General features: G+C 47.1%; 2 protein-coding genes across 4 annotated transcripts; both read left to right on the top strand.

Moving 5' to 3' along the window:
• The first annotated feature begins 4,318 nt into the window (after positions 1-4,318).
• Positions 4,319-15,196, top strand: SAR1A (secretion associated Ras related GTPase 1A). 3 transcript variants are annotated; one of them, XM_080937524.1, is made up of 8 exons: positions 4,339-4,425; positions 4,866-4,895; positions 8,982-9,055; positions 9,170-9,289; positions 9,660-9,725; positions 10,497-10,600; positions 13,779-13,910; positions 15,036-15,196. In XM_080937524.1, exons 3-8 carry the CDS (start codon positions 8,998-9,000, stop codon positions 15,150-15,152), a joined length of 597 nt encoding a protein of 198 aa, XP_080793650.1. In that variant the 5' UTR covers positions 4,339-4,425; positions 4,866-4,895; positions 8,982-8,997; the 3' UTR covers positions 15,153-15,196. The 3 variants fall into 3 exon arrangements, with proteins under 3 accessions (XP_080793649.1, XP_080793650.1, XP_080793651.1); XM_080937523.1 differs by lacking the exon at positions 4,866-4,895 and having other exon boundaries at positions 4,319-4,425; XM_080937525.1 differs by lacking the exons at positions 4,339-4,425; positions 4,866-4,895 and adding an exon at positions 4,432-4,491.
• Positions 15,197-19,191: 3,995 nt separating this feature from the next.
• On the top strand, positions 19,192-25,191 carry TYSND1 (trypsin like peroxisomal matrix peptidase 1). Its single transcript, XM_080937843.1, has 4 exons — positions 19,192-20,373; positions 22,006-22,136; positions 23,213-23,398; positions 24,458-25,191. The coding sequence occupies exons 1-4, from the start codon at positions 19,205-19,207 to the stop codon at positions 24,673-24,675; spliced, it is 1,704 nt and encodes a 567-aa protein (XP_080793969.1). The 5' UTR covers positions 19,192-19,204; the 3' UTR covers positions 24,676-25,191.
• The last annotated feature ends 975 nt before the right edge of the window (positions 25,192-26,166 follow it).

Here is a 26,166-nt window from a genome sequence, read left to right as displayed (position 1 = left end):
CTTTAGGATAATTCTTTATTCTGGAGCCAACATTCCCACAGTGGCGTCGGTACTTTAAGCGTTTGTTTCCTACCAGTGGTCTTGGAATTCAGTTACACACTCTTAGATAGACTGTACAGTGGTGCACACCATTAGTCCTTGTGCTCAAGAGGTAGAAGTAGGCAGAACTCGTGTTCAAAGCGTGCCTGGTCTACATTGCAAGTTCCAAGCAACTTTTTGAGTACCTGCTTCAAAAAAAAAAAAAAAAAAAGAAAACCAAGCTGTTTGTTCTTATGAACCTGAGAATGGAATCTCTTGTGCATTCAGAAGTCCTGTTCCTCATCTAGTTCCTAGCATCCCATTCAAAAGCAAAAACATTTAAATTACTATTACATATGTAAGTTACTGTCCAGAAGTATTTTAGGCGACTTTATGGCCTTTGGAGATAGAAAGTCCTCAGCTTGGGTCCAGGCCCACCTTATCAGCTCTGTATCTATAAAAGTGTCACGTAATGACTTACAGTAAACATATTTACTTAACCTGAGCTTGATGATTATGTCTGTGTGGGTGTGTGCAGGCTCAGGGCAGGAGCTCTTGGAGGCCAGAGGCTTAGTAACGCCTGGAGCTGACGCTGCAGGTGGTTGTGAGTTGCCTGCTGCGGATTCTGAAGACTGAGCATAGTCCTCTGCAGGAGTAGTCAAAACACTCCTGACTGCTGAGCTGTCTCCCTTCTACCTCGATATTTGAGGCAGGCTCTCACTGAACCTGGAGCTTGCTGATTTGGCTAGACTAGCTGGCCAGCAAGCTCTAGGGATCCTCCTGTCTTCATCAGATACACAGTGATGTCCCCTTATCATTTTAATTTTACTTTTTGTCATGGCGAAGGAAGGGAAGCATCTTTCATGTGTTTATTTCTCATCCGTGTCTCCTCTTTTGGTCTGTGGTTTGTGTTACTGTGGCCTAATGCCTGCGAGAACGTCAAAAGGAGGCTTATTTAGGCTCACAGGTTTCAGGCCAAGCTTAGCTGAACCCATTGCTTTGGGCCTTAGATGAGAAGAGCCAAGACATAAAATACCATTTATCAGTGGAACCATGTGGCCGTGAGACAAGATGAGGCTGGGCACAAGGTCTTCTAATGTACATACCTAGTGATCTACTTCCCAACTCCTACACTGCCATCTTCCAGTCCTGTCCTCATGGAAATCCATCAGGAGTCAATCCATTGCTAATTAGAATCCTTAAGATCTCTAGGTTTTATAGTGGAGGCCTATGGTCCTAGCAATTCAAGCAGGTGTGTGAGCAGGGCCCACATGGATTCAGAGTGACTTCAAAGACAACTTGATAAGATGGTCAACCCCTGTCTCAGAAATGATTCGAGAGCTGGAAGAGATGGCTCAGTGGTTAAGAGTGCTTACTGCTCTTCCAGAGGACCTGAGCCCTGCTCTCAGCATCCACATCAGATGATTTTTTTCAACTCTGGCTGAGAGGACCGAGTTAGTCAGAGCCAGGCTGACTCCATGACAGGCTGCAAATTGACCTTGTGAGATTAGACCTGTTTTTGATTCCCAGAACTGGAAAAGTCCAAAGCAAGTCAATTCCAGGAAAAAAAAAAGTCACCCCTCACAGGGAGCCAATTAGGAAGTTGCCTCATCACCTAGGCTGAGCCAGCCTCGCAGGCAGGCAGCCAATCAGGAGCTGTAGAAGCTGCCCCACCACTTAGCTTGAACCAAGTATAGTTAATCAGCAAAAGTCCCCCAAATCTCCCAGAGCCTTAACCAATCACAAAGGCAACCATACCCCGGAAATGGAGGCCACCAATCAAGGGAAAGAAAGGTAAGAGTCCTCTACTCCTACCCTAACAGGCGTGAAATGGACTCTGCAAAGTCCAAACCTCTGTCTACCATCCTGCTGTATGGTGGACCCCTGCATGCGGGTTCTCTGCAGAATAAATGCTCTTTGCTGTTGCGTACTGTTTGAGTCTGGGGTATCATTCTTCACGAATCACAGACCTTTACATGGTTTCTATTCCTTCTAATAACGTCCATACCTTTGCTTAGACAGGATTAACTTCTTTCAGTTAAGAACACTTTTTGAGACACAGTACCGTGTGTTTCACTCTGCCCTCAACTTATGTAACCTTAAACAATATTATTTTAAGAGGTTTTAAAAATTTTGGTGAATGGGTTGCTGGAGAGATGGCTCAGCGGTTAAGAGCTCCTGAGTTCAATTCCCAGCAACCACATGGTGGCTCACAACCATCTATGATGCCTTCTTCTTTTGAATCTGAAGACAGCTACAATGTACTCATATACATAAAAATAAATAAAAATATTAAAAGTTTTTAAATGTGTGTGTGTGTGTGTGTGTGTTTTGCCTATGTGTATTGTCTTTGCACCAACTTTATGGCTGGTGTTTTCAGAGGCCAGAAGATGTTGAGTTCCCTGGAACTATTACAGATGGTTGTGAGCTGCCATGTGGGTGTTGGGGACCTTAGGGGAGATGTCACGAGTACTTTATAGCTTGGTGACCCCTTATGCTGTCTGTATGACTAAGACCACACCAGACCTTCCGTGGGTCCTTAAACTACAGACTTTTTATGGAATGTCTGGTGTCAGACTCCAGAAGTTTGAACCAATACTGGCTAATAAAGTCACGCTGACCTGATTTCTTTCTTAGCTCACCTGGATCATTACTTTGCCAGCCCTGGTGTTTGCAGAGACTGCCCTCCTCACTTGCCATGGTTGTCAGTCGTGGTCTTCGAGCAGTGTGATTGCTAATCTTGGTTGTCAAGTTGACTACATTGGGAATTAACTCTGACGAAAGCAGCTGGACACTGCTTTTTCTTGACTGGATAACTTGTGAGGGATTTTTCTTGATTAGATCATATGAGGTGGGAAGACCCACCCTAAAGCTGGGCCACACTTTCGAGTGGCAGACCACATAAAAGGATATGGAAGAAAAACTTTGGTTTTTTTGCTGTTTATCCTCACCTCAGGCAAGTTCACCTGTTCTGTTGCCAAGGACAATATCTGTCCCTTCATTGATACTGGAATCTACTTCCTTGGGATTCTAATGTAGACAGACTGAAGACCACTGGCTATGTAGTAGTTCCCGAGATTCCCAGTATCTATCAGTCTGGTGGTCTGAACGATTACCCAACTTGTGGCCTTTCCATTGGGAAACAACCGTCAGACTACTCAGACCACAGCCTGTAAGCCACTCAATAAAGTCTCTTAATTATATATGAATATTGGAGCTGGAGAGATGATTCCGTGGTTAGGAGCACTGACTGCTCTTCCAGGGGTCCTGAGTTCAATTCCCAACAACCACATGGTAGCTCACAACTCTCTGTAGTGAGATCTGATGCCCTCTTCTGGTGTGTCTGACAATAGCTACAATGTACTTACATATAATAAACAAATCTTAAAAAACAAAAACAAAAAGAGCACTGCATGATCTTCCAGAGGACCTGGTTCAATTCCCAGTACAGATAAGGTCACTAGAGTCTCACTCCTGTTCCAAGGGATCTGACACCCTTTTTTGGCCTCTGTAGGCACCAAACATGCACGTGGTACAGACATCCATGCAAAAAAAAAATATTTGTGTTCTTTGTTTGTTTGTTTAAGACAGGACATCCCCATGTAACTCTGGCCTGCCTAGGACTCAATGATCCATATACCTTAGCTTTCCAAGGGCCAGGATTAATGGTGTCCATCACAATGCTGGGCCAAATCTGGTTCCTCTGAGAGCCCTGTCTAATACAGTAGGCAAACCCACCTTTACCAGATTTTGCAAGCCCCACTTAATTGCTTTGTTCAGTGGGGCTATCAGTACGTAGTAAGGGTTAAATTAGATGAAGGATCCCAAGTGGTCAGGGTAGTGCCCGAAATTGTTCATTAAACTCTTGTCGCTTTTATTTAGAAAGTTAAAAAATAGAGATGCTATTCCAAGGCAGGGAAAAAACAAAACAATGACTAGGTGGCATTCACCTAGACTGAGGTCACCAAAGTCAATTCTACTGTCCTAGGTTCTACCTATATCTGGCAGCCTCAGCTTCTGACATCCGGGGTGCGTCTGAAAACGTACTGGGATCGGAAGCCCCGGACTGAAAGAGCTGCTTAATTTGGGGACAGAAGCACAGGCCGCCTGACAGGCATTGCCACGTCTTTCACTGCTGGAGCGCCTACACGGAGAGGGCGGGGCCTCACCAGGAGCGTAAGTCACGCCTTGGGCCCACCTCTCCGCAGCCTGAATGGCTGTTAGGGCGGTACCCACATGCCCGAACGGCGTGACGCTTAGAAGGGGCGGGGCAAGTGCGTGCCCGGAAGTCTCAGGGAGGGGCGTGACGTATATCCGGCGCGTAGCTGGCGGTCCCGGGTACTGCTGGTCTGTGTGCTCTGAGGGAGGGTCGCGCCGCCAGCCACCGCCGGAGGAGCCCCTCGGGCCGTGAGTCGGGGTCCAAGCGGAGGAGGCGGCGGTGGGGCAGCGGGCCCTGGGCGGGCCGCAGCGAAGGTCGGGGCGGAAGCCTCCGTGGAGGGGTTGGGTGGGGGGGCAGTGACACGCAGGCGGTTCCTCGGGCCGGCTCTGGGCGGGGACGGGCCGCAGCTGCGGGGTGGCGTGGCGGCGTTCGGGTTTTTGGGACGGTTTCGTGGCCTCTGTGTCTGGGGAGTCTGGTTCTTCGGTGAGGGTAGCTGAAGCCTTGGCACTCAACCTTGGGTTCTGCAGACCCGTGGACCACGAGGTAGCGAGTGGGCGCTCGAGCCCCACGTTCAGCCTCTGGGTATCCGATGCCCTGTCTGGAACTCAGTGTTCTCTCCTTCCACCAACACCCCCTCTTTTTTTCCCCACTGTGCATGGAAAAATTTCTTCTTGGGCGACTATCGTAGATGAATGTTTTCTTCATCGGTTTTGCCCAGGTGAGAATGGTACCAAATACTGTTTCTCAGTATCCCTTCCTTACTCGGGTGTTAACTCAGTACCTGGGCTCCGTCTGCTCAGGTTGAGAAGGGAGATTTAGGGGGAATTGACAGAAAGCTGGTCTTTGACATTCACCTTGCAGATTTGAAGACTTTCTTAGTTAATAACCAGCAGCCTTCTATCCCAGATTCATTGTGAGTGAAAACGTTTAAGCAAAGAGTAGGTTTTTATTGCCTGATGGTCTTTCTGGGACTTCTCTCGTTTGTTTCCGTCAGTCTTAATATTTGTACGGTTTTTACTTAAGGTTCTTGAATAGTGTTGTTGGTTTTAATGTTGTTCTTTACATTCTACAGATGATAGGGTAGACGAAGAATAGAAAAAAGAATAGTGTTCTTAAGTAAAAGTACCATCTGAAAAGTGTGTTCTTAAGATTATTGTCTGTGTAGGTGGTAGGTTAGAGAAGAAAGTTCCCTTTTTCTTTTCAGAAGTTTTGTGATTAGAATTTAATATTAGCAGGAAAAAGGCTTTGGTTTTAGGTGAAAGGCTTTCTTTTTAAATACTTTATTTTTATTTGATGTGAATTGTTGTTTGGCCTGCATGCGTGTCTGTATGAGATTCTCTAGAACTGGAGTTACAGGCAGCTGCCATCTGGATGCTGGGAGTTGAATCCAGGTCCTCTGAAGAGCAGCAGTTGGTGCACTGAACCACTGAGCTATCTCTGATGGCTTTAGGAACTGATGCTTTTGGCCACACAGTCTTGAACAAGACAGGTAGCCTAAAGAGTATTCACATCTTCATCTTGTCAAACGACATCAGAGATTTCAGCTTGCTAGAGTTGGGGAAAGGATGAGATGGGGCATTATATATGCTGGTACTATATACATTCTAAGGTTGTTGATGGATGAATTGGTTCAGATTCTGAGATCTAAAGGACTGTCAGGAAGGCCATTTCCTCAACTTTGGGCAGCAGTGCTGCTCAACTCCTGGGGTCTGATAGGTGTACTACTTTTTAACATCACTGAAGAATTCATTCTAATACTTTTTCTCATCATTTTGGTAGGAAGAACTTATAGGGCTTCAAGAACTGGGAAGGAAAATAAGTTGGAAAATTAAAGTAATTCAGTTACCACTTTTTAAAAATTCCCTAAAGTGGCACGTTTGTAGAATTAACCAGGCTGAGAATATTTGATTTCGTTTTCCTTGTTTTTTGAGTGTCACTATGTAGCCCAGATTGGCTTGGGACTTAATATATAGGTGAAGCTGCCACAAAATAAAGCTCATCTTCCTGCCTCAGCCTCTAGTGCTATGATTAAAGGTTTCACTCGTGTGCCCTTGGAATACTTGTAAAAAGATGTGGTTCAAAAAAAGCTAAAGTGCTGTACTATTGGCAGCAAACCAGTCCACATGGATTAGAAGTGTTGGGTGTGAGAGTGGCCACCGTAGGCCACAGCCTGTTAAAAGTAAGGGAGGATCCTGTAGAAGAAAGATGGATTGTTTTATTTACTTAGGAAACTTGAACTTAAATATGTATTTGTTACTGGGCTTTTCTTTTTAAAGATTTACTTGTTTATTATATATACAGTACACTGTAGCTGTCGTCAGACACACCAGAAAAGGGTGTCAGATCTCATTACAGATGGTTGTGAGCCACCATATGGTTGCTGGGATTTGAACTCAGGACCTCTGGAAGAGCAGTTAGTGCTCTTAACCACTGAGCCATCTCTCCAACTCCCCCGTTACTGGGCTTCATAGAATGCTAAGTTTCTAGTTAAAGTTGTGCAGGTTTGACCAAGAATCAAACCGGGGCCATGCATTTTAGCTAAGTATCTCTCCCAAGCACTAAGCTATGCTATCAGCCTCTCCTCCATAAAAATTTTTACTTTTTTATTTTTGGTGATGGGATCTCATGACATTCAGGCTGCCTTCAATTCACTGTGTGGCAGAGGCTCCAGCTTTTTGCCAGGGATGGAGAGGGTGACAGGTTTTGTAAGCTGGCCTTCAGTTCCCTTTGTAGCCCAGATTGGCCTTTGAACTTGTGATTTTTCTTCTTGAGGCTCTTGAGTGGTAAGATTTATAAGTGTATACTGCCCTTCCTGGCTATTACTTTAACATGCAAAATATGTTCTGTGTGCCTCAGTTTTCTGTCTGTACCTCCACCCAAATTTCTTGTAAAATGGAGTAGGCATGTGGTAGTTTCTCAGGTTTACAGGTCAGGCCATAGACCTGGTAAAAACACCAATAAATATTAGAAGTTTGCTTTTCATCTAGCATCTTTGAAGAATACAGGAGAGACTGTGCATTGTAGCTACTCAGGATGCTGAAGCATAGGGTAGCTTAAAAGCCTGGAGTTTGAAGCCAGTTGGGCAACACAGCAGGATCCTGTCTCTAAAAAGATAAACATATATGAATTGTATACATACGTATTTTCTGAGTAGCATTTCCTTCAGTTATTGTTCATAAAAGTTTTGTCTAATTGCAGTTGCTGCATTTTCTCTAAGGTTTTGTCGTGTTGAGAAAGTAGTGATTTTTTTTTTTTTTTTTCTGTGATAAACTGAGCTACTGATAACAGAAATTCAGTAAAAGACCTGGGAAATGGGTCTTTGTGAGTCTTGAAATTCCTCGGTATTTCTAGATCCTTCATTCTTAACTATGTTTAGAGCTCTTTGGCTTTGAGTCATACATTTTCCCCCTAAGCCTATAGGAAATAGGAAAAGTGGTTTTGGTGTCCATGCTAGTTAAGACAGACTGTGGCAGTGGTCTTTGAAGCTACATGGTTGAGACCCTGTCTCAGAAGAAACAAATAAGATATTTACTTGCTTTGGAACCTCTTGCTATATTATTAATTAGTATTCTTAAGAAGTTAAGAATTTGTAAAATGGATATGTACTAGATTTATTATAAAAGTTTTCCTTTATGTTTCTGTAAAAAAGTATTTTTTTTTTCACAAGTTGAAACCTCTGCAAAATGGTTAATGATATTGGTAAATGCAGCCAACCACACTGGGCTGGTTGATAGATTTTTTGGAGCTGTATAGAATAGCTTAATAAACTTTTTATTCATGTTAATGAACTCTTCATGGTTTTGTTTTGGTTCTTTTGTTTTAAAACAGAGTCCCACTGGCCTAGGACTCATTGTGTGGACCATGCTGGTCAAATATTTCCTGCCTCTGTCTCCCAAGTGCTGGGATTACATGGACATGTCACCATACCCAGCTCACATCATGGTTTCTGCCTGGTGCATCTGCTTGGCTCTTTGACTCATCATTATTTTTTCAAGACAGGCCTTTTCTGTGTGGTCCTGGCTGTCCTGGAACACTCTTCTGTAGACTAGCCTGGCCTTAAACTGAGAGATTCTGCCTCTCAATTGCTGGGATTAAAGGCATGTACCACCACCACACAGCTTCATTCTGATCATTAAAGATAGTGAATTCTTAGGGATGTTGCCAGCTAGTAGGCAGCAGTGAATGGGCAGCTGCCTGAGGAGTACATCTCAGTAAAAGAGGACGGTGTGTCTGTAACTCCTAGTTCTAGAAGTATCTGAATTTGCAGATGTGAGAGTCCTAGAGGCTTCCCTTCAGACTACAAAATCCTTGTCTCAAGAAGGAAGGAGATTAGTTGGTCTTTGCAGCATTGATTTTTATTTTATGTGAGTGTTTTGCATGCGTGCGTTTATCACAGAGGCTAGCCCCTTGGAACTGGAGTTAATAGTTGCGAACTAACAATGTAGGTAAGAATCAAAGCTGGGTCCTCTATAAGAGCAGCAGAAGTTTTGCTGATACACCTCTGGATTTTGCTTTCCTGCTTTAGAGAACTCAGACCTGTGAACATGTATCATGGTCAGAGAATAAGGCATGCAGAAAGGGGGCTGGAGAGATGGCTCTGTGGTTAAGAGCACTGACTGCTCTTCCAGAGGTTCTTAGTTCGATTCCAGCAACCACATACATGATGGCTCACAACTATCTGTAATGAGATCTGATGCCCTCTTCTGGTGTGTCTGAAGACAGCTACTGTGTACTCATATACATAAAGCAAATAAATTTTAAAAAGACATGCAGAAAGCTAATGTTTTGTTCATGTTTTACATAGGTTGTAAGCATCAATAATGTCTTTCATCTTTGAGTGGATCTACAATGGCTTCAGCAGTGTGCTCCAGTTCCTAGGTAAAGCTATTTTCATGAAACATAGTACAGGTTGCAACTATGTTTCCTCAAACAATTGATATCTAAGTTGCTTTTGGTAGAAAGAACATTTAAGACTTTACTTTTCTCTTACAGGACTCTACAAGAAATCTGGAAAACTTGTATTCTTAGGATTGGACAATGCAGGCAAAACCACTCTTCTTCACATGCTGAAAGATGACAGACTAGGCCAGCACGTACCAACACTTCATCCAAGTAAGTTTCATAATGTCAAGTGACTTTCTGAGGGTCAGTGTCACGCATGAAGGATGGATCCCCAGTTGATGTAGTTCTTTTACTAAGCGCCTGGAAGCAAGTTATTGTAGATACACTCAGGTCACCCACTCTGCATCCTTGGGACTTGTCACTGACTCTGACCAGCTCTGTGATGAGACATAGCTCCCATATTTGATCTTAAGCAGGAAACTTGGAGAAAGGGGAAATTGAGGCTTTTTAAGAATATTTTTGTACCCTTGTCTTTACGCAATGAAAACTTGATTATGTTTGCATTGGTATTGGTTCTTAGTATTAGTACTTGGACCTTTGGTTGGAAGTTTATTTCTTTCCCCTCTTTTGACACTTTCAGCTTCAGAAGAACTGACAATTGCTGGAATGACTTTCACCACTTTTGATCTTGGTGGGCATGAGCAAGGTAAGAGACGAGGTGACAGTGGTGTTCTGTGAGACACCGCTTGGAAGCAGTGTGCCAAGAACCTTTTTCTTTTTAAAGATTTATTTTATGTATGAGTGCTCCAACTGCATGTACACCTGCATGCCAGAAGAGGGCATCAGATCACATTATAGATGGTTGTGGGCCATTGTCCATGTTGGCACAGATCTGTAATTTCAGCATCTATGGGCTGAGGCAGAAGCAGAAGGATGAACAGATCAAGGCCAGCCCAGGCTACACAACATTGTGAGACCCTGTCTTAGAATAGTGACACACAAAACACAATGTCTAAACGTTGGAACCTGAGTGTCAGAACCTGCCAGGCCCCAACACTCACATCTGTCAGCACAACTTACTAGCTATTAGGAACTACCATGGTAGGGAGTAGAACTATATGACCATCTAAATCATTAGCTTTTAACATGGAGGTTACAAAGTTACTAGCTTTAGGGCCTAAACTGGACAGTTCTTATTTTCTACATCTACAGCATTGGAACTGGTTGGGGGTTGGCAGTGTTAGCAAAGGGGACAGCACTGTATCACAGGTGGGTGTAGAGTTGCTAGGCCTGTGCTTTATTAGGAAGGCAGAAACTCAGTTTTCAAAACTCAGTTTGGCTCACAGGCCATCAGCATGCATCTCTGCTCTAACTACTGTAGTCAGACCTTGGTGAGCATAGCAAGTTCCTTTTATTGACCAGTAGGTCATTCAGTTGTCAACTGTAGTCTTGTTGATCTACAATTTTTGTCTTTTAGCACGTCGGGTTTGGAAAAATTATCTCCCAGCGATTAATGGTATAGTTTTTCTGGTGGACTGTGCGGATCATTCTCGTCTCATGGAATCCAAAGTTGAGCTTAATGTAGGTTTATATTTTTATGTATCTTTTTTCCTGTCTTGCCCTTAAGAAATACAAACTCAGTAGTACCAAATACTTAATATGACCAGAGTCCTTGGAGAAAATTCCTTTATCTGAGATATGGTTTGGGTTTTTTTAAAGATGTACTTATTTTTTTATTTTATGTGTAGGGCTGTTTTACCTGAATCTGGTTATGGGTCTGTGTGCTTGCCTGGTCCCTGCAGAGGTCAGAGGGCACTCTATTCCCTGGAAATGGGACTAACGGATAATAAACTGTTGTGAACTGTCATGTGGGCGCTGGGACTAGATTCTCTGAAAGAGCAGCCAGTGCTCTTAACCAACCACTGAGCTATCTCTAGCCTAGTGAGAGTTAGCTTTTCAGTGCCCCAAGGAACCTCAGCTTGAACTTGAGTAAATTCGTTTTATAGTTCATATGATAGCTCCCCTCTGCTGCCCATTGCCCCAGCCTACTTAGTAGTGCTGTTGTTCCCTCATTATGGTTGCTCCTTCTGTAGTCTTGGTATAGGGAAACTTTAAAAGATTTGAGTGTTTTTATACTTTAAAAAAATTTTTTTTATTTGGGTTGGAGAGATGGCTCAGTGGTTAATAATAGCACTAATTGCTTTTCCAGAGGTTGTGAGTTCAATTCCCAGCAACCACATGGTGGCTCACAACTATCTGAGTGGGACCTGATGCCCTCTTCTGGTGTGTCTGGAAACAGCTAGAGTGTACTCATACATAAAATAAATGAATCTTTAAAAAAGTTATTTATTCATGTATTTATGTATATGGGAGTTTTGTCTACCTGTATATCTATATACTGCATCAGAACCCATGGAACTTCAGTTATAGATGGTTGCTGGGAATTGAACTCAGGACCTGAAAGAGCAGCCGGTACTTTTTTTTTTTTTTTTAAGATTTATTCATTTATTTTATGTGAGTTACACTATCACGTGTCATGAGACACACCAGAAGAGGGTATCAGATTCTATTACAGATATTGTGTGTCACTATGAGGTTGCTGGGAATTGAACTCAGGACCTCTGGAAGGGCAGCCAGTGCTCTTAACCTCTGAGCCATCTCCAGCCCCCCAGCCAGCACTCTTAACTGCCAGGCTGTCTCTCCAATCCTGAGTTTTTGTGTTTTTAAGTCATTCTCTTAGAGTCATGTGACAGAATGTATAGTCTGGTAGCGTTCTTCAGGGTTTCTTTTACTTTGGGTTTCCTCCTTTGTTAGACTTTGTATAATGTTTCTTATAATGCCTATTCCTTCGCCCTGTATCTCATCTTTTTAATTTTTCTTTAAATAAATGTTTATGCATATGAGTATTTGCATGCATGTCCGTATGTGCACCAAATGCATGCCAGTGCTCATGGAGCCCAGAAGGTGTGGTATCCCCTGGAACTGGAGTTACAGAGGCTGTGAACTGAGCCTCAGTTCTTTACAAGAGCAAGTACTCTTAATCACTAGGCCATCTGTCCAGCACTTTTCTTTTTCATGTGTGTTTCTTTATTCTTGAAGTTTTCTCATGTTTTGTCTTTGTTGTTTGTTTGTTTTAGTGTATGTTTTGAATACTTAGGTCTCATTTTGTGTGGGGCTATCTTCTTTTTAAATTTATTTAGTTTCATTTTATGTGCATTGATGTGAGGGTGTCAGGTCCCTTGGAACTGGAATTACAGACAGTAGTGAGCTGCCATGTGTGTACTTGGAATTGAACCCAGTCCTTTGGAATAGCAGCCAGTGCTCTTAAACCATTTAAAGCCATCTCTCCAGCTCCACTTCCCTTTATTATTTAATTCAGATCTGTGTTTTGTCTACATGTCTGAGGGTGTCAGGTCCCCTGGAATTGGAATTACAGACAGGTGTGAGCTGCCATGTGGGTGCTGGGAATTGAACCAGGGTCCTCTGGAACAGCAGCCAGTGCTCTTCTCCCCAATGCTCTCTCTCCATCCCCTATTTTATACTCTTGTTTTAGTTTTTGTTTTATTAATTTGTTTTTGTTTGTTTGTTTGTTTTGAGACAGGGTCTTGGTATGTGGCCCACCAGCCTGGTCTTCTTAGTCTCCTAAATACTGGGATTACAAGAGTGTACCACATGCCCAGCCAGTGTTAGCTCTAATGCTTGGTCTTCTCCTTAGTTCTAAATGGAGGTATTCCTGAGGGTCTTTGCTTCCTCCATTCTCTTCTGCATGTTAATTGGTCCAGGTGGATCTCTCATCCACACCTGCTGAGCTCCAGCCTCAGAAGAGGAGACAGTGCTGCCTACCAGATGGTCCTTCCGAGAATTGAGCTATCTGGATTGTTCTTTCCACCATCCTGGATGCTCTAGAAACCTGTAAATTGTAGATTCTCCCGCCAACCTGCCACACACTGTAGTGCCAGAGGGAACTTGCCACTCCCTCCTCAGCTTTGATTCCTTCAGTGGTTTGTCACAGGGTAAAATCACATGTGTTCTTTCTTACTCTTCCTGTCCATGAGACTCAGAGGCCGGTCCTGGAATGCACAGCAGCACCGACTCCTCGTCTGCTTTGTCATTAGACTCTCACTTCCCTTCTCCCAGAACCCTTGCAGTCATTCAGTTGGATTTAGCAGATCATCTCTTAGGCAACCACTGCACATAGCACTATTTATCAAATCTCTGTTCTGAATGTTCAGACTTGCTGACCTCGGGTTCACATTCTTTAAGATATAGTAGAGCTTACATTTTCAGACTGGTACTGTGACCTGGGTGTCAGTTGCTGTCACACTGTACATCTGTGTAAATGTCTAATACAGTCAGGTGGTGCTGTGTGTGGTCTTTGAATTCTCACAGTGCTGCATTGCTGTTTGTGTTCTTTGTGTCCACTTACTAATTTTTGCCCTTCCCATGGAGCCCAGTTTCATTTCCACGTCTTGGCTAAGGTTTTGTTCAAGAGTGTGTTGTCCTGCTTTGAACATGCTCGTATGGACTTTCTGTCACAGTTCCTTGTATATCCTCTGCTGTGTTCTGTTTTTACCCAGGCTTGTTAACATGCCAGAGCCTTTCTGTGCTCTGCTTAGCACCTAATGCCAAGATGAACTGGTCATCAGATACACGGTGCCGCATGTTGCCTTGGGAAGCCAGTGGAAGTTGGTTTCTATTAGTGATAAACTTTCATTTCATAAGTTGCTCACTTGGATTTGTGTTTTAATTCTATCCCTAGGCTTTAATGACTGATGAAACAATATCCAATGTGCCAATTCTTATCTTGGGAAACAAAATTGACAGGACAGATGCAATCAGTGAAGAAAAACTCCGTGAAATATTTGGGCTCTATGGGCAGACCACAGGAAAGGTAAGTGGAAACTCCTCAGGAGGACAGTCACATGACTTAAACATGGCTGTGTTTTCTTTGTGTATATTTTGAGACAGGGTCTCTTGAGTGTGAATGTTTTCTCAGGGGCGTTTTCTTTAGCCATTTCCTTCCTCCTTCCTCTCCTCCTTTCTTCTTCCTTCTTTCCCAGTGATACAAAGAGGGCCTTGAGCTCAGGCCTCTGTTCATGCTGAGTGAGTGCAGTACCACTCAGCCATGCTCCTCCCTCTTTATCTGTTCTCCGTACCTAATAAATGAAGACCTGCTACAAAAAGCTGTCTTCTTTTAATATTTTTTATCTTATATGTGGGTTTTGCTTACGTGTGACTGTACTACACACAATGCAGTGCCCATGGGTAACAGAGGGTGGTACTGCATACCTTGGAATTGGTGTTTGATAGATGCTTGCTAGCCACCATTTGATGTTCATATTTACTTATTTTGGATTAAAAAAAATGATTATTGCTATTTTGAGACAAGGTCTTTGTAGACCAGGCTGGCCTCAAACTCAAATCTGCTGATCTCTGCCTCCTCAGTGCTGGGATTGAAGGCAAGTGCCAGTATATCTGGGGCTGAGGAGATGCCTAAGTAGGTAAGAAAAGTATTATGTATGCTTTTTAGGTATTAAGATCAAAGCACTTGGTGAGCCAATCCTTCTTGCTGATAGAAGTGAAACTCTTAACCTATTTTGCAAATGAGGAAACAGTACTTTGTTCAGGTCTGCATGGCAAATGGATAATAAAAGCAGAAATAGAGCTGGGATACCCTACCTCAGTGTGCCCTACTGTCTATACTGTAATCTGAAGGGAGTCTCTGGTCTAGAAAGGCAGGCTGATGAGAGAGAATCTATGGAAATAGAAGCCAGGCACTTTGAGGTCAACTTTGGCACTCATTCATTGGGCTAAATTGGCTGGCCAAGGAACTTCGGGGATCCACCTTCTCTACTCTCGCAGCACTGGAGTCGTGTGTGTGCCGCCATGCCTAGCTTTCTCTGTGGGTGCTGGAGTTCTGAACTCAGGTCCTTACACTTGCAGTTACTGTCTGTGTGGATTTGTGCTTTCGCATGTGGAGGTCCTAACAGGCCTTTCTGGGTTTTGCCTCCCTTAGGGGAATGTGACTCTGAAGGAGCTGAACGCCCGCCCCATGGAAGTATTCATGTGCAGTGTGCTCAAGAGGCAAGGCTACGGCGAGGGCTTCCGCTGGCTTTCCCAGTATATTGACTGATGTTTGGACAGTGAAAATAAAGTTTTACTTCTGGACTGATCCTATCCACAGCTTCCTCATGGACTTTTCTAATAGAACAAGGAAAGCTCTCCAACCATTATGGCATTGAGAAGCCACGCATCTGTCTACGCTCATTGCCCAGTGGTGACATGTGCTCTTCTCCATACTGCCTGCTGCTGCTGCAGGGCAGTGTGCAGGGACTGGGGCTGGCAGCATTTGCCAGGGAAAGCTGGGTGCCATCATGGGACACCCGAGAAGAAAAACACGTCTCACCACTGGTTGATTTCAAAAGAAAGTGATTCTATTTTTTAAAGAAAGTGTTGTTAATGTAATTGGTATCCCTTCTCTAACTTTTTGAGTTCACAATTTACTTGGTCCAGATTTTCTATTCTTTTTTTTTTTTAACTAGTAAATGAAATTTAGATACTTCCTAAAATTATGAACAGATAGCGCATTGGAGGCCAGAGCTTCGCTTCACTGTGTGACTGCCTGTTGAAGGTGGTACCCGAGCAGGAGCGCTGGGAGAGGACAGAGCCTTGGCTTCCTCGGGGTGGTCTCCCACCATGGTAAGGGTCCTCATCTGGAGTGGGCAGTGTCATGGTCACTTTGTCAAACTTGATTTGCAGTTACTGGTTTTAGCAGGCTTTGCTTTTATACTGTTGTGGAATCTCATCTCTCTGTACTGTAGCACCTTCCTTTTTCACTGTAGATATAAAAAGTGACTTGCCTCATGAGAGAGTTATAGACGTTGCTCATGCAGACCCTGTGCTGCGGGTGTGGCTCTGATGTTTTGAACATATTCTAGAGGGACAGTTCTGAGCAGGAGGATGCAGGTCAAAATCAGCAGCTTAAGGCTCTGAATTCTGTGAGATGCTACCCATCTGATCTGAAGGCAGTGAGAGAACCAGGAAAAACTCAGGGGGCTCTGTGTTTTCCTCTTCAGAAATAACAGCAAACCCAGATGACCTGGCAGCAGCAAGTGCTAGCTTAGGGGCAGTGGCCGCCCAGTGAGGATCATGAACAGGGTTTCTATAGATAGCATTTGTTTTTCTTGCTGCTGTGTGAGGTTGAGTTCTCCTGATGTTAACTTTATAGTCTACCTTAGAGTGGCTGAGAGGAGTCAGCCGATGGGAGGGTATCTTGATTCTGATTTCCTTTAATGCACGGTGTGAGTTGGTTCTTAAGTGGAAATTATGCTGCTGCTGTATTCTGACAGACTCGTGTCCAGCAAGAGGGTAGAGAAGGTGAGAGCACACTCCTGGGGAGTGACGTATCACGTTTTAGTTTTGAGCACTGAGCTCATGGGACAGTTCTGTTACATTGCCAGGTCCCCAATGCTGGGATTGATGTCTGTCTGCAAACTGCATGCATTGCCTTTACCCAGGAACAGCTGGAACAAGAACTGTCAGTGTGGATGGGCCGTGTTAAAGCCCTGAGTGAGCTGGGTAGGTGGTGGGTGTGCCCTTTGTTGCCTTTGGCTAAAGACTGCTCACATTCTGTCCAGGCACATGACAAGTGTGATGGCCTCGGTGTTGGGTTCCTCATTTGTCTTTCTCGTTTGTCCCTCGGAAGCAACCTAGAAGACTGGACCCTGTCCAGGGTGGCTCTCTGTGAAAGTGGTTTATCCTGGCCACCGGAGAAAGATGGCTGAACAGTGCCCCAGTCTGCTTCATGCTGCACAGACACCATCTTAAATAAGCTGGCCACGAGGTTGCTGCAGCGAGTGCAACTCCACCCGAGGGCCAGGGCCTTGCCCAGGGGCTCCAGTGAACTGCAACTCTTCATGCTGTTCATCAGAGTGCACGTGTCCTGTTTCAGCAAAAGTAAAACTGTCATTTACAAAAGAAGGTCAGTCTGTATCCTAAGCATTTTAATAAAAAGCTAAAACGAATTTGCCTCTTTCATTGATTTGTTCTGAGTGAACACACAGCATTGAGAAGAAAAACAAAGATAGAAGGAGGAACATTTAAAGAGAATGTGAGTCTCGAATTGCTACCATGATAAAAGGCTGGGCACTAGTGGCAAATGCAGTATTGTTTGAGCATCTCGGGTGGCCTGGAGTTGTTGGTCATCTTTGCAACAGAGTGCCAATGACTACTTGCACATACTAGCCAGCAGAGTGACCCATACTTGGCAAAACAAGTTGATTCCATATTTACATTACAGTTGCTTATAGAAAGTCCAGAAGACAACAAAATCCAAAACATACTTGCTGGATATGTCCTGAGGTGACCTTTACAGGGGAAGGAGACTGGATCTGTGGGCATAGGGTATGTTTGCTGGGGACAGAGAGGGACCTGAGGATCAGTCTAGCTCTGAGGGTGCGGCCCTAGATGCTGCTGGCTGACTTGCAATGTCTCCTGTGATCAGCCCTGAACAGAAAAACTTGATAAGCAACGGGGCTGAGGCTTGACAGGCATCAAAGGAGAATTATTGGATTCTAGAGTCCTAATTGTAGGAAGTTGGGGAAGATAGATCTTGTGGTCATTTGTGTCTGCAAACCAGGACTGGCCGCTCTGAGAAGGCCGCTTTATTCCAGTTCTGCTGTCTTCGCTTTTCAGGTAGGTGTGTGACACAGGAGCATGGGAAGCATTAGGCGTGCTGCTGGGAAAGCAACACCAGTGTTAAGTTCATTGCAACAAAACAAATGGGTTTTTGTTTTTTCACAGCATGCTACAAGTCTCACTACATTAATACATATTTTAGTGATTCAAAGCATGGCTTTAGGGAGGTTTATGAAGTCTCTCCAAACATACCTGTTTGTGCTTACCTGTCCTTGGTCGTTGTTTGGATACTGACTTTATAGTATTTCTGTGTATGTGTTTGCCTCCCTGAGTCATGAGTCCAGGAGGCAGCAGATGCCTGAAGAGAGTATTAGATATGCCGGAGCTATAATTAAAAGCAACTGTAAGGTACCATGTTGGTACCAGGAACCAAACTAGGGGCCACGGAAAGAGCAGTAACAGCTCTTAGCTAGCTGCTGAGCCCTCCTCTCCAGTCTTGATTTTTACACTTGTAAATGGTGGAGGACCACAATTTTTAGATATGAGTTATACTTGAAATTCAAATTTATGAGACTAGGTTATGTGCTGAATATTTGGAGGTGAAGATTGTATAGCCCACAAAACCTGAACTATTTCATTCTAGACTTTTCAAAGTATTTGTCCCCTATCTAATATAAATCCTGAGTGGTGGTTAGAAATGTCATGTGAAATACTCATCCTCGGGAGTATAATGCATGGTTAAATAATTTAATCCATGGGTAAAGTAAAACTGTAGTCCCTGGACTTTAGGGAGGCGGCAGGCAGAAGGGTGGCTGAAGTTCGAAGTCAGTGTGGGTCAAAAAGCGGCACCCTGTCTCAAAACAATCCTAAGAGCTGTGTATTGAGGGAATTTTAGTAACTGTCCTAGGAGTAATTTGTGAATCGTGTGCCCCCTAGTGGATTGTAGGATTTAACTTTTTTTTTTTTCTTTTTAAAGTAGAGCTGGGCTACGTGGCCCATGCCTTTGATCCCAGGGTTTGGGAGGTAGAGACAGGTTCGAGGCTAGCTTGGTCTACATATTTAGTTACAGGACCACGCAGAGAAACCGTATCTCGAAAATTCAGAATAAACATATGTATGTATGTATGTATTGAATCAACCAAGGTTTCCCTTGGCCCATATTGTCCCACTGTCAGGGACGGGGGTTGCTTACATCTGTGTAGAGGCTGTGAGGTTCAGTTATATGTCGGCCAAGTACAAGATTCAGCTGGGGAGTGTCGCCCTTGTCGGTCACCCTGTGACGCTTCACGTCTGTCGCCCAGGAGTTTTCGCTTCACCACCCCCTAACCCCCACTCGCACCCCCGCCCCTAACCCGAGGGTCCCAGGTTGGATAAATTAAGAGGGTGGGGAAAGTTAGCATCAGTAGCCAATCAGGATTCGGCGCTGTGCCCAGCCAATAGGGGCGGTCGCTTGGGGCTTAGCCAATCGGGTTCGGCGAGGAGACCTGAGTCAGAGTTTGCGCCAGTCGCTTTGAGGTGACAGCCGTTGTGCGACGTCTTGGGGAAGACATGGGGCGGCAATGGGGACCCTCCATGAGAGTGGCGGAGCAGGCGGGCTGCGTGGTGAGCGCCTCGAGGGCAGGACAGCCCGACGTGGGCTCGTGGAGCTGCAGCGGGGTGATCCTGAGCCACAGCCCAGGCCTGGTGCTGTGCCACGGGGGCATCTTCACCCCCTTCCTGAGGACTGGCAGCGCGGCGCTGACCCAGACGGGCGCCGCCTTCCTGCCGGGCGACAGTTGCAGCGATGATCTGCGCCTTCACGTGCAGTGGGGACCCTCGGCTGCCAGCCCCGCTGGCCGCGTGGACCAGGAACTCCCGGGGCTGTGCACGCCCCAGTGCGCAAGCCTGGGCCTCGAACCTGGAGCCCTGAGCCGGGCCCGCGCGCGGCCTCTACAGCCCCCGCGGCCGGCGCAGTTGCTGCTGCTGCTCAGCTGCCCGGCCTTCCGCTCGCATTTCGCGCGGCTCTTCGGGGCCGAGGCGGCCGATCAGTGGCACTTCGTGAGCTCGGCGCCCGACGACGCGGTGTCGGAAGAGGAGGAGGAGGACCAGCTGCGCGCGCTCGGCTGGTTCGCCCTGCTGCGGGTGCAGCGGGACGCGGCGGCCGAGGAGGGGCGCGGGCCGGCGGTGACCGTGGCACCGCTCGGGGCTGTGGCCAAGGGCGCACCTCTGCTGGCCTGTGGTTCACCGTTCGGCGCCTTCTGCCCCGACATCTTCCTCAACACGCTGAGCCGCGGCGTGCTCAGCAACGCGTCAGGGCCGCTGCTGCTCACCGACGCGCGCTGCCTGCCGGGCACAGAAGGTGGCGGAGTGTTCGCGGCTCGACCCGCGGGTGCGCTGGTGGCTCTGGTGGCCGCGCCGCTCTGCTGGAAGGCCCGCGAGTGGGTGGGCCTCACGTTGCTGTGCGCCGCCGCCCCGCTGCTTCAGATTGCTCGCTGGGCTCTCGCCCGCCTGTATCCGGGCTCCGTTTCCCTGTCGGTGCTGCTGCCACCCGAGGTGGGCACGCCACGGGGCCTGTCCCTGCGAGATCTCGGACCCCCGTGGGCAGCCGCGGCCGTGCTGGTGGAGTGTGGGACCGTGTGGGGCTCCGGAGTGGCCGTGGCGCCTCGCCTGGTGGTGACCTGTCGTCATGTGGCACCCCGGGAAGCAACCAAGGTCTTGGTACACTCGGCTACACCCAGGTAAGGCCCAATACTGCCCGCCCTTACTAGGCCCCAGTGTTAGAGACGATTCGGGCTTCTTGGTAGGGCCCAGTGAAGCTTAAGCAAACTGTCAGGTACAAGCGATTCTTAGCAATGGGGACCCGTGGGAGTATGGACAGGTAGGACTGGGTGCCTTTGAGCCTTTAACTAGCCTGAAACTCTTTGTCAGCTTCTCTGACTATTAACTTTGCATTTTAGGCCCCATTAAAGCCCTTTGTCCTTAGAAGGCTTACCCTAAGGACTTCAATCCCGTTAATAATAAACGAAGGCCCTTAGGTGATGAATGATGAGGCCTACTTAGTGAGGGCTGCCTTGCCACCTCAAGATGAAGCAAGGTCTGCCTAATAACAGCACCCATGCAGATGGTTGTGAACGACCCCAGATAGGCCGGGGCTTTAGACAGTCAACCTCTGTAGAGAGAGACACCTTTGTCCCCCTTTTCTTGCTCTGGCAGTAAGTCAGTGGCCTTGGCTTCCTGGCATGGTTGTCTATGGTTCTGTGTCCTCTTGAAGCCCCAGATACTTAACTTAGAACCAAGGAACACCTTGGCTTTAAGCTTGGTCCTTGTCTACCAGGCCTTTTTGAACTTCTGACGTTAGCCCTTTATGCCGATGAAAGCCCAGCTTTGCCAGAATCCCCACAGTGAAAATGAGGATTGCAGGTGCCATGCCCCCTCCATCCCCCTAACTTCTCGCACTCCCCTTGACTGTTGAGCTCAAAGACATCACCAGGTTTTTCTTGAAGCAAAGTTGGTAGTAGAGTGCCCCCCATGCCTTGTCTACATAGTGAGTTCCTGGAAAGCTAGGGCTATGGAGAGAGACCCTGTCTCAGAAAAGAAACCTCTTTCCCTCACACCTGCCCAGGAGTGAAGCCGTACAGTTTTGTTAGGCTTGTCCTGGCTCCTTACTGTTTGCTCTGTGACCTTTAGGAAGGTTGCTTGGCCTCTCTGAGCCTCAGCTGCACCATCTAAAGGGGATGGTACTAGTGCCTTGCTGTGGCTTTAAGAGGAAGAAGTGAGACGGTGTCCACAAGCATCAGCAAGGCCTAGTCACACCACTCACTAGGTTATGGTGTTTGTAAAGCACATCTGGTTAAGGGTAGGTTTTTTTTCTTTCTTTCTTTCTTTCTTTTTTTTTTTTTTTTGAAATAAAGATTTATTTATTATATATAAGCACACTGTGGCTGTCTTCAGACACACCAGAAGAGGGCATCAGATCTCATGACAGATGGTTGTGAGCCACCATGTGGTTGCTGGGAATTAAACTCAACCTCTGGATGACGGTCAGTGCTCTTAACCAATGAGCCATCTCTCCAGCCCCAAGGGTAGGTTTCAAGGCTGATACCTATACCCATATTCTGACTGCAGTTCATAACACACACTGCCCCCCAGCTCCCCTTTCTCTCCCTCTCTCAAATAAGACAGACTCTCAGTATGCAGTCCTGACTCACCCAGAACTCACAGAGATCTACCTGCCTCTGCCTCCCAAGTGTTAGGATCAAAGGTATATGCCACCACAACCAGCCCATTCCATGACTTGTCCCTCGTGTTGCTCTCTCCCCAGTGCTAAGGCAACAGAAGGCTAGCTTGTCACTTGTTTCCTGTGTTCCCAGGAATGTGGCAATCGGGGGACGAGTGGTCTTTGCCACTCATGAGACCTCTCCATATGACATAGCAGTGGTGAGCCTGGAAGAGGACCTGAATGGTGTCCCCACGCCTGTCCCTGCTGAGCACTTTCATGAAGGTAAAGAACAAAGGGTGTGAAGTGATAGGGGGTCCAGATTGGACCCCAGTCAGAAGTCAGTGTTGACTAATGCCAAACCTGATAGCCAGCAGGCAGGACTGGGCAAAGCCAGCCAAGCAAGGGAGTTGGAACTTGGGTGGGGTTTGAAGGTTCTTAGACTTCCCTGTATGTCAATTTTTGACACCCCAAGTGCTGAGCCAAGTGGATACAGTATTGAGGGCCTGAAGCAGGGTGATATAAGGCCCTGGACCTTGGAAACTCCAGTGCCATAATTTGGGTGGTAGGAGTTAGATTTATTTTTTTATATTTTGAGACAGGGTCTTTAGTAGCCAAAGCGGGCGGTAAACACCCCAGATGGCGAGACTAACCATGACCTTCTGATCCTCCTGCCTCTTCTGAGGTTACAAATGTGCCATCACACTTACTTTATGGGGTACTGGGGATCCAACCCAGGGTTTGTGCATGCTGGGCAAGCCTTGCACCCATTGAGTTACATCTCCAGCCCCAAATAATCCATTTCATATGGTGACAAAAGAGAGCGGTCTTCTGGAATAGCATCTCTCCTCTGCCGCCGGTGTTCTTGCGTTCTTACTTACCACACAGGCACGCACATACACACACCGTCTCCGTTTGCCCTTTGGTCAAATGGGGCTCCTGCACCTTCTGGTGTGAGGACTGGGCAGGGTATGTGATGTCCCTTCACAGCACTTGGAGAAGGGAGCTGGGGCTGGGTGTGGCCACATCACCATGTCTTCAGCAAGAGATTTGGTGCCAGAGAGAGATGGACATTGATTTCACCCGTGAGCTGGTGACAACAACCTTAAAAGTGACTACCACAGTTAGTAAAGGAGTGAGGGCCGGGGACCTGTCTGACGCCTGATGCCCCAGTTGGACACTTGCAACTGGGAACACAATGGATTCTTAATCTCCCCGCAGGGTTCCAGGGAAAGATCCTAGGGGTGTGGGAAGGGGATGAGCAGGATCTCAGAGGGGAGAGGACTAGACCTTTGGAGAGGGAAGGACGTGAGTGGGCATAGAGTGGAGATACATGGCTTCTTTCCTCCCCTCTCTGGCAGGTGAGCCTGTCAGCGTGGTGGGCTTTGGTGTCTTTGGCCAGGCCTGCGGGCCCTCGGTGACCTCGGGCATCCTTTCGGCCGTGGTGCACGTGGGTGACACCGCAGTAATGCTGCAGACCACATGCGCCGTACATGGCGGCTCCAGCGGAGGACCTCTCTTCTCTACACGCTCCGGGGACCTCTTGGGTAACTGGTTCCTTTTCCCCCCAGTCTCCTTGTTGCCAGAGCCTTGATCCTGCCAGTGGTAGCCATCCATCTTGGGGTGCCCTCCTTCACTTAGCGGAAGGATGCTGAGCTAGCTGAGGGGGGAGGGGCTAGGCCGCTGGCCCTCTCCTGTGGCCCTGAATAAGCCACTAGATCTCATTTAGATTATGAAGCTTAGGGTTGGGCTCGTCTCATGCCTAGTCACAAGGTCAGAAAAGGCATTTAGATTCCTTACAGCTAGAGCTACTGGTGGCCGTGTGGGTGCTGGGAATCCAAGCCAGGTCCTCTGCAAGAGTAAATGGTGCTTTTAACCACTGAGCCAACTCTCTAACCCTGAAAATGCTCTTAAAAAAAAAAAAGACCCTGTACCAGCTTCTTGCTTAGAGTGTCTACTGTTGGGACCAACACCATGTTCCGGTCTGCGGGGGGTGGGGGAGGGCTGATTCACACTTCCACACCACAGCCCCATCGTCAGGACTTGAGCATGGGCCATGGAGGGGTGCTGCTCACTGGTTTGCCCTCAGTGACATGCTTAGCCTGCCTTCTTACAGCACCCAGGACCAGTCCAGGGATGGCACCACCCACAGTGGGCTGGGCCCTCCCCCATCAACCAAGAAAAATCAATCCATCACAGACCAATGTGATGGGACATTTTCTTTGCTAAGGTTCACTTTTCCAAAATGTTTGTGCCAAGGTGACATAAGGCTAGCCAGTAAATAAAGCAGGACAAAGGCGTGTGAGCCTGGCTCATGTTTTCCCGTTTGATCCATTTGGTGGTTCCACGGGCTGTGGAAACACCCTCAGTCCTGCCCTTTGGGGTGAGAAAGCTGATCCAGTAAGCTAGGCTTTATGGATGCTGTGGAAGAGACAGCATGGAGTGGGAGGGGCGAGGGAGGGGGCTTGATAGGAGGAACAGAAGCTATGGCAAAAGCTCAGCACCCAGTGCTGGCGGTTTCCAAACCTCCCTCAGGGGGAAGGTTCTCCCTGCACCATGGATACCCTGGCTACGGCTTCATGTCCTCATTGTTCTCTTCCCAACAGGTATCGTTGCCAGCAACACGCGGGACAACAACACAGGGGCCACCTACCCACACCTGAACTTCAGCATCCCCATCACGGTGCTCCAGCCGGCCCTGAAGCAGTACAGTCAGACTGGTGACCTGTGTGGCTTCCGGGAGCTGGACCATGTCACTGAGCCAGTCAGGGTCCTGTGGCGGCTGCAGCGACCCCTGCCTGAAGCCCCACGGAGCAAGCTCTGAGCCTGTGCCTCCCTAGGAGAGAATGAGCCACTTTGTGGCCATGGGAAGCGTGTTGGCCTGGCAATTTTGACATGCCCATGCCACCTGCTCTTCACCCACTGGCTGTCCATGCGCAAAGTTCTGTGCAACTCTGGGTCCCTGATCTACTTTGGGGTTCTTTCTTGAGCCTGTCTCATCTGTTTCCCAGGATTAGGCTCAGCAGTGCCATTGTCCTTCTGGAAGTTCTAGTCCTTTGGGCAGGTACCGGTTTGGCATCTCTCTGTCTGGTAGACCCTGGCTACTCAAAGTGGCTACAGCTGGGGCTCTTGCCTGCTACTCTACTCAGAAGGCTATGCTTGGAAGCCCCAGAGTCCTAGTGGTCAGTAACAGGGGTATCTTCCTATTGCCAAAGTGATGCACAGGCAAATCTCTGAGAGCCACCCGGGCCTTAACTGACACAGTGCCTTCAATTTCTAGCCCAGAGCCTGAGACTTGGGTACCTGTAGGTGGTGTGTGCAGTTGGAGCTGGAAAATAAACCTGAATGGTCTCACACAAGTCGGCTGCTTTTCCTTAAAAGCAGTGGGGAGCAGGCCAGCACCTGGCAGGGAAACTCTTTTGCCTGGGCTTCTTGGCAGGTCTCCCCTCCCTGTGCTTTGTCTGCCAGCCCGGCCCGTGCTGCCCGGAACATGTAGGTCCTGGAAAGTGCTGTAGGCAGTGGATGTGTGCAGAATGCCCTTGGTGTGTAGAGGTCCAAAGTGGGCCCTAGATGTGGATGGAGAGGAGCCATAGTGAGTGGGGAGGATTGAGGGTGTCGCCTGGTGCTCCATCACTTGCCCTGGTATGTGGGGCTTTGGATTTGGGTCCCCTGTATCACAGAAAACACCAAGGCACCAACAACAGCAACCAACAGTGACCAGGGGCTGCAGATGTGTCTTGGTTGACAGAATGCTTGCATAAAAAGCACAGAGCTCAGATCCTCAGCACTGAGTGTGGAAGCCCATGTCTGCAAGCTCGACACTAGGTAGACCCAGGGAGGAGGAACGGGATTTAGGAGGGAAAGGCAGTTCTCTGAGTTAAGAGGCCAACCTGGTTTGCATAGCAAGTCTAGACCAGTTAGGACTACATAGTGAGACTGTTTGTTGAAAATGTATACACACAAAGTGATATGAATTAGGATGGGGTGTGTCTGTATTCTAGCCACTGATTGGATGCTTCAGGCATCCCCTCGTCAGGTGGTGAGGTGCCCTGATTTTGGTTCTAAAGGTGATAAGGCATGACATGGAAGAGCCTGGGGACAGACACTGGAGAGAAGAGACTGTTCTGGATTAAGTATTCTGTTTGGGAATAAGGTGTTGGTCACTACCAGAAGGCCTTTGAGGGGCAGACAACAGTAAAGAAAGGCTTCATGTCCTAGAAGCAATGTAAAGGCGGAAGGAGAGAACTAACCCCACCGTGTTGTCTTCAGACCTTCACGCGTGTGCCTGTGCATCATGCACACGTGTACATACGAA

The sequence above is a fragment of the Micromys minutus genome (genome assembly GCF_963924665.1).
Source record: "Micromys minutus genome assembly, chromosome: 25".
Lineage (NCBI taxonomy): Eukaryota > Metazoa > Chordata > Mammalia > Rodentia > Muridae > Micromys > Micromys minutus.
The sequence above is the reverse complement of the archived record's forward strand: the minus strand, read 5'-3'. Positions and strand labels throughout refer to the sequence as shown.

Excerpts from the sequence above, each read along its gene's own strand:
- TYSND1 (XM_080937843.1), top strand. The coding sequence starts at position 19,205 with ATGGGGCGGCAATGGGGACCCTCCATGAGAGTGGCGGAGCAGGCGGGC. Across the intron at positions 22,137-23,212 it reads TGCTGAGCACTTTCATGAAG|GTGAGCCTGTCAGCGTGGTG; the intron begins GTAAAGAACAAA and ends CCTCTCTGGCAG. Across the intron at positions 23,399-24,457 it reads ACGCTCCGGGGACCTCTTGG|GTATCGTTGCCAGCAACACG; the intron begins GTAACTGGTTCC and ends TCTTCCCAACAG.
- SAR1A (XM_080937523.1), top strand. The coding sequence starts at position 8,998 with ATGTCTTTCATCTTTGAGTGGATCTACAATGGCTTCAGCAGTGTGCTC. Across the intron at positions 9,290-9,659 it reads CGTACCAACACTTCATCCAA|CTTCAGAAGAACTGACAATT; the intron begins GTAAGTTTCATA and ends TGACACTTTCAG. Across the intron at positions 13,911-15,035 it reads ATGGGCAGACCACAGGAAAG|GGGAATGTGACTCTGAAGGA; the intron begins GTAAGTGGAAAC and ends TGCCTCCCTTAG.